The sequence below is a fragment of the Chrysochloris asiatica genome, unplaced genomic scaffold, assembly GCF_000296735.1.
Source record: "Chrysochloris asiatica unplaced genomic scaffold, ChrAsi1.0 scaffold00213, whole genome shotgun sequence".
In the NCBI taxonomy this organism is placed as follows: domain Eukaryota; kingdom Metazoa; phylum Chordata; class Mammalia; order Afrosoricida; family Chrysochloridae; genus Chrysochloris; species Chrysochloris asiatica.
Genome location: NW_006408731.1, coordinates 1,085,055 through 1,092,810, shown reverse-complemented (window position 1 = coordinate 1,092,810; position 7,756 = coordinate 1,085,055). Strand labels below are relative to the sequence as shown.

Sequence of the window (7,756 nt, the reverse complement as noted above, 5' to 3'; positions counted from 1 at the left end):
TTGTTTACATTGTGAGCACTCACAAGTTTGTGTGTATATCTGTTTATAGCTCCATTTGCATGTTATTTATTTTGTCAAGAAGGACATTGTTGGCATAAGTAAACAAATCAGAATATTTTGTTCTTTCTATGATCATATCCAATTGCAGTTGGATGTTTTCATTCAATATTAGCATTTTAATGTTGGGTCATGGTGTAGTGCTCTTGGATAAGCACTGGACTGGTAACCACAATGTTGACAGTTCAAACCCACCAGCTGCTCTTGGAAACCTTATACAGAGTTGCTTTGAGTCAGAATCGACTTAACAACACACAACAACACTGAATCATTTTTCATTATATAGAGAACTTTCAGATACATGTAGAATTATTAAGACTTTTCTCTGTAGTCATGAAATTGGAAATGGTCCAAAAATGTGGGAAAGGGAAATAAAATAATATTAGTTTTTTTTGGTAAAATAAGATTTTTTAAATGAAAATGATCTTTTTTGGTGATGAAATATCTTTAATTTTCATTCATCAAAATTCTAAATAAGGGGTGAGAAGTTGTTGATTCTATCTACAACAGACAAATACTGAATAAAAAATAAGAAAATTCTAGAAATTGTATTTCCACAATGAAGGTGGCACAAATTTCTTCCCCAATCTGTTTGTACTGATTTGACAATGGTAGGCAGCTTTTGGACTTATGTGTTTTTTTCTTCAGGCCACAGGAAATGAATGATAATGGAAAAAATACAAGTTCTGAAGGCTATTTTATTTTACTGGGTTTTTCTAATTGGCCTCATCTGGAAGTAGTTCTCTTTGTGATTATCTTGATATTCTACTTGATGACACTGTTTGGCAACCTGTTCATCATTATCCTGTCATACTTGGACTCTCATCTCCATACTCCCATGTATTTCTTCCTCTCAAACCTCTCTTTTCTGGATCTCTGCTATACCTCCAGCTCCATCCCTCAGTTGCTGGTGAACCTCAGGGGTCCCAAGAAGACCATCTCTTACGTTGGTTGCATGATTCAACTCTACTTTGTCCTTGCACTGGGAACGACAGAATGTGTCCTACTAGTGGTGATGTCTTATGACCGTTATGCAGCTGTGTGTAGACCCTTGCATTATACTGTCCTCATGCATCCTCGCTTTTGCCACCTGTTGGCTATAGGTTCTTGGGTAAGTGGCTTAGCTGCTTCAGCACTTCATTCCTCCTTTACCTTCTGGGTACCGTTGTGTGGACATCATCAAGTGGATCACTTTTTCTGTGAAGTTCCAGCACTGCTGCGGTTGTCATGTGTCAACATCCGTGCTAACGAACTGACCCTCATGGTCATGAGTTCCATTTTTGTAATCATACCACTTATCCTCATTCTCAGCTCTTATGGTGCCATTGCCAGAGCTGTGCTGAGAATGCAGTCAACAACTGGACTTCAGAAAGTCTTTGGGACATGTGGAGCCCATCTTATGGTTGTATCCCTTTTTTTCATTCCAGTTATGTGCATATATCTTCAACCACCATCTGGGAAATCTCAAGATCAAGGCAAGTTCATTGCCCTCTTTTATACTGTTGTTACACCTAGCCTTAATCCTCTAATATATACCCTCAGGAACAAAGATGTAAGAGGAGCAGTAAAGAGACTAATGGGCTGGGAGTAAGACATGTGACAGAGAAATCAGCTGTTCTGTAATTTTTCTTCAGGGGTTTTGTCCATTTGGGGGGTTCTGAGATTTTTTGATCTACAACCCACCAAGCACTTGGATGAACAGTTCACCCATAAATTTGTTGTTATTTTTGTTGGCTAATTTTGAAATATTATTTATATACAAGCTTTAGACTAGTACCACTTCAGTCTTTGAAAAATTCCATATTTAGTTTCCATATTAGGCTTGTCTTTTAACATACATGTGTGTTTGTGTGTTATTACACAGAAAGTATTAAAAATATTTAAGATGTTAAAAACCAGCATTATCAATATGTTAAGTATTCTGGAACACTTAATTGTGTTCATGAGGAATCTGTACATGGACCAAGAGGCAGTTGTTTGAACAGAACATGGGAACACTGAATGGTTTAAAATTAAGAAAGGTGTGTGACAGGAATGTATTCTTTCGCCATACTTATTCAACCTGTGTGCCGAGCAAATATTCCAAGAAGCTGGGTTATATGAAGAAAAACGTGGCATCAGGATTGGAGGAAGACTCATTAACAACCTGTGATAAGCAGATGATACAACCTTGCTTGTTGAAAGTGAAGAGGACTTAAAATATTTACTGATGAAGATCAAAGAGCACAGCCTTCAGTATGGATTACATCTCAGTGTAAAGAAAACAAAAATCCTCACCACTGGATCAATAAACAACATTCTTATCAATGGAGAAAAGATTGAAGTTGTCAAGGACTTCATTCTTCTTGAATCAACCATCAACTTATGAAAGCAACAGTCAAGAAATCAGATGACATATTGAGTTAGGCAAATCTGTTGCATAAGACCTTTTTAAAGTGTTGAAGAGCAAAGATGTCAGCTTGAGGACTAAGGTGCTCCTGACCCAAGCCATGGTAGTTTCCATAATCTCATATGTATGTAAAAGCTGGACAGTGAATAAGGAAGACCGTAGAAGAATTGATGCTTTTGAGTTATGATGTTGGAGGAGAATATTGAAAGTGCCATGGGCTGTCAAAAGAACCAACAGATTTGTGTTGGAAGAAGTGCAGCCAGAGTGCTCCTTGGAGGCCAAGATGGCCAAACTTGGTCTCTCATACTTTGGACATGTTGTCATGAGGGAGTTGGAGAAGGATATCATGTTTGGTAAAGTGGAGGGTCAGAGAAAAAGAGGAAGACCTCCAGCGAGATGGATGGGCAAAGTGGCAGCATCAACGGTCTCAAGTGTGGCAACTATAGTTAGGTTGGCCCAAGATCGGACAGTGTTTCGTTCTGTTGTGCATAGGGTCGCTATGAGTCAGTACTGACTCGATGGTACCTAACAACAAAAGAGAGCAATAGAGAAAATACATAGACTAATCGTGATTTTGGACATTGAACAGGCATGACATTTAGCAATAAAATTCTATCATAGCAAAGAAAATGGCAAACATAGTAAGTAGCATAACTTATTATATGATAAATGAATATACTTGTATACTCTTTGGATGAAACACATTTTCAAGATATTAAGTTCTATGAGTAACTTATTTTATGGGTCTGTATACTTGTCAAATTGAACAGTATAAACAAATGTATGCTCAAAATGTTTCATTTGTTCATCCATTCATTTATTTATCTATTCACTCTACTAGTTAAATTTTATTAAGCATCTCTCACTCCTTTATTGTGGGGTTTTTGGTGATATATGATGGTAAGTCAAAAAGTATTTCTATTAGGATTCCACTTCATGCATGCACAGATTTATCCCACACAAAATGTGTTTAAACATGTCTCTGAAATCCGTGGATGGATGGCTGCAGACAAGTTTTCTCAGTAACACACTTGCTAGGGTGACTTGAAAAACAAGGTCCATTCAAAACAATGGCTTCTGAGGGAATCTGCTGGGTCAGTTTAAATCAAGGCAGAAAGGTCATCACAGAAGGCTATGATGACTATTTTTGGAGATTCCAAAGGGGCAATCTTGGTAGATTTTCTCAAAGGACATAGGATTATCAAAGGGCTTATTAGGAAGAAGTCTGACAAAAATGTAAGACAGCATTGGTGAGAAAAGGGCCAAAGATGTTGTGCCATGGAATTCTTTTCCATTAAGACAATGCACCTTTTTCTTCAATGGAATGTCAGATTTTCATTGGGAAGCCTTACCCATCCACCCTACAGCTAGGATCTTGCTCCTTCAGATTTCTTTTGTTCCCTAAACTCAAAGGACATTGAAAAGGAACACAGTTTGAGTTCCTGGAAATTTTCAAAACTGCTGTTTTGACTTGATGTAAATAAAACAGCACAGAGTTTTTGAAATGGATTGTTGTTGTTAAGTGCTGTTGAGTTGGTTCCAATTTATAGCAACCCGAGGAGCAGCTGGTGGATTAGAGAGATGGAAACATGGCCTTCAGAAGTGTATAGATCTGGTTGGAGGAGATGCCAAGAAACAATTGTTTTACATTTTGATATCTCTATTTAATAAAAGCTTCTCTGATTTATAACACTACTCTTTTATTTCCTTTGTAGATGATAGAACTCAGTGTTTAGTAGAGGAGATGGCAATATAAGATCCTTTGTAGATGAGGGAACTCAGTGTTTAGTAGAGGAGATGGCAATGTAAGATCCTTTGTAGATGATAGAACTCAGTGTTTAGTGGAGGATATGGAAATGTAAGATCTGTATGTGACTCAATTTGTCATTAGGCAAAATGCTAGTAAGTCAAGGTAGCTTTTTAAAACCTAAAACAAACAAAAACAATTTGGTCATGAATCTTGAAAAATGAAATGATTGCTAATTTCTATAGGAAAATGATGCTATTAATTAAAAGAAAATGAAATATGCTTTCATTGGATTGATGATGTGATGTTAAGTGCCGTCAAGTCGGTACCGACTCATAGCGACCTTTCATGGGGTTTCTGAGGAGTGGCTGGTGAGCTTGAATTGTTGACCTTGAGGTTCATATAGACTTTGCAGTCCAGCGCATTAATCCACAGTGCCACATCAGGACTCCAAGGAATGCTTGTGAATAAGTAAATTGTTATATATCTTACTCCTATCATCACCACCTGGAATAAATCTAATCTGCCCATTCCATGTTAAAGTGGAAACACTCATTTGGAGCTGTTGTTATGTGCTGTGGAGTCAGTTTTGACTCATAGCGACCCTGTACAGGGTTTCCGAGGCTGTAAATCTTTACGGGAGCAGAAAGCCTCATCTTTCTCCCACGGAACAGCCGGTAGTTTCGAACTGCTGACCATGAGGTTAGCAGCCCAATTCGTAACCACTACATTACTAGAGCAACTTCAATCGGAGCTAGACACTTTAAATGCAGGTATAGTGACTAAAGAACAATTTATTTCGAAGTAACATTTTGAAAATTCATAACTTTTGTAGTTGTAATCCAGGTATTAGCTGTAGCGTTCTGTCTTTTAAAAAATTGACAAATAATTGCTGCAAATCATATCTAGATTGTAAAGCTAAGACAAAAATGAGGCTTTAGAATTTTCCTCACATTCCTGAGTGTATTATCATTACATGGTCTACTCTGTTTGGATTCTGTCTCTCTGCTGACTTTGCTCTCCACTGTAAATCCTACCAGACATGCACTCTTATATAGGGTATAGTCCATGTCCTCGAATCCATTTCCCAAGCAAGGCTCAGGAATGTAAACAAATTTTTATCTAATAATGGAGATCGCATACAGGAGTTACTTCACACATCACAAAAACTTCATAAAATGTGAAAACATGCATTCATACTGCCACCATGGACATGTTACCATTTGGGACACTTCGTTTTGCCCTCCAGTCTCTTGCTATCTGCTGTAGAGCATAAAATCTGAAGGCTTTTTGCCTGTAAATGACTTCAGCCAAGATAGCGTGTGACTCCATTTTGTGCTTAGGTTTTTAAGTGTTCAGATGCTAATTTGTCTTAAATATTTCATGCACCTCTGGCAGTTGAATGAGTCTTCCTCCAATCCTGATGCCACATTCTTGATACATAAACCAGGTAAAAGACATCACAAAAAAGCATTACAGACCAATGTCCCTAATGAAAGCAGAAGAAAAAAATGCCACAAAATTCTACCCAACAGACTTCAGTAACATATTAAACAACAGCAGTATATTAATTGTAAAAAATGGTGTGGAGGTGATGTTTGATCTCCTGTAACTTCACATGTGATGATGATGATGATGAGAATCACCATCAACATCAGCCCAGAGATGCGTACTATGAGGTGGAGGGCAGACATGCCTCCACCTCGAAACCTTTTACCAATTCTGACACCAACTGTCCCTCTCACTCTCTACTTCTTGGCTTTGTTCAATAATTCATTGCAATTTTGTTGTTGTTATGTGCCGTGGAGTCGGTTCTGACTCATAGCGACCCTGTACAGGGTTTCCGAGGCTGTAAACCTTTACGGGAGCAGAAAGCCTCATCTTTCTCCCACGGAACAGCTGGTAGTTTCGAACTGCTGGCCCTGAGGTTAGCAGCTCAATTCGTAACCAATACACTACCAGAGCTCCTTAATAGCCACATAGAAATCACAGCCAATACTCACAGTTGTGGGGTTTCTTAGGGATGTAATAGGTTACAATTCAGGTTCAGAAAAACACAAGATACACGTCTTTAATCAGGACAACCTTACAGGTATGCCCAGAACCAGTGACCTTCCAGCCTCTACCCTACTCCGGTGTTACAAAGCTTTTTCAGCTTTGTCAATAAATGCTCAGACACCCCACTCCACCAGTAAACCTTGCTCTTGGGTGCTTAATTTTAGCTCTGTGGGTCAGCAACCTAGTTCCCACAGGACAATTGCCAAAGATACTCCATTCTATCAGAAAGGTTCCTCGTGGAAGGTACTCAGTTTTCTTGTCCCATGATCTGAGAAGTACACCATTCCATCTTGAGCCAGTTTCCTGATTGCACTTCCTCTGTTCCTGTCATTTCTCTGCAGCCATAGTGCTCCTTGGAGGCCAAGATGGCCAAACTTTGTCTCTCATACTTCTGTCATATTGTCAAGAGGGACCAGTCGCTGGAGAAGGATATCATGTTTGGTAAGGTGGAGGGTCAGAAAAAGAGCAAGACCCCCAGAGAGATGGATTGGCCAAGTGGCAGCACTGATGTACTCAAGTATTGCAACTATAGTGAGGTTGGCCCAGGATCGGGCCAGTGTTTCGTTCTGCTGTGCATAAGGTCACTATGAGTCAGTACCGACTCAATGGCACCTAACAACAACAACAACAGCATATTTAGCCATCCATCTCCTGTTTCTGATGTCACAGTTCTGTCTGCCAGATCAAGGCAGTTCAGCACAGGGATCTACTTCCTTGCTGGTAGTGAGATCTATGTGCACTGGAGAAGAATGCTTATTATTATTAGGGGTGGAGTACCCAGTGAGCAAGGTAAGCACAGGCAGAAAAGTAAGTCCATGCTTACCTTGCTCATTGGGTACTCAGTATCTGTCAGAGACTGTAAATTTGAAAAGAAGCTTTCATCCTGTAGGAAGGTGCTGTGGAGTTGGAAGAGAGACAGATGTCAACCATATTTGGAAGCAGAATCTTTGATGGGGTGAAAAATAGGAGACGGTTCACTATAGATTATTTTAGAGCACAAGTAAGCCCACACTTACCTTGTTTATTGAGTAATCTAGCACTGAAATTTGTTCGGATGCTGGGGGAAGTTTTTTATAGGTTTGTTTGGTACAATTGGCTATGGTTTCATGTGTTTAAGTTCATTTTAGTTGTTCTGTCTATAACTGAAACTGGTATGCATGGTGGTGGTGGTTATGTGTTGTGGAGTTGGTTCCGACTCATAGGGTTTTTGAGGCTGTAAATCTTTGCTAGGACAGAAAGTCTCATTTTTCTTCCATGGAACAGCTGGTAGTTTTGAACTGCTGACCTTGAGGTTAGTAGTCCAACTGTTAACCACTATGCTTGTTGTTGTTGTTAGGAGCCATGAAGTCAGTACTGACACATAGTGCACCTTACACCCAACAGAATGAAACACTGCCCAATCCTGGTGCAACCTCACTATAGTTGCCATGCTTGAGCCCATTGATGCTGCCACTTTGCCAATCCATCTCGCTGGGGGTCTTTCTTATTGCTCAGATTGCATTTTT

The 7,756-nt window shown here is 39.4% G+C and overlaps 1 protein-coding gene across 1 annotated transcript; it reads left to right on the top strand.

The window, feature by feature from the left end:
- Nucleotides 1–698: 698 nt before the first annotated feature.
- On the top strand, nucleotides 699–1,648 carry LOC102835267 (olfactory receptor 2J3-like). Its single transcript, XM_006872761.1, has one exon. It carries the CDS (start codon nucleotides 716–718, stop codon nucleotides 1,646–1,648), a length of 933 nt encoding a protein of 310 aa, XP_006872823.1. The 5' UTR covers nucleotides 699–715.
- The last annotated feature ends 6,108 nt before the right edge of the window (nucleotides 1,649–7,756 follow it).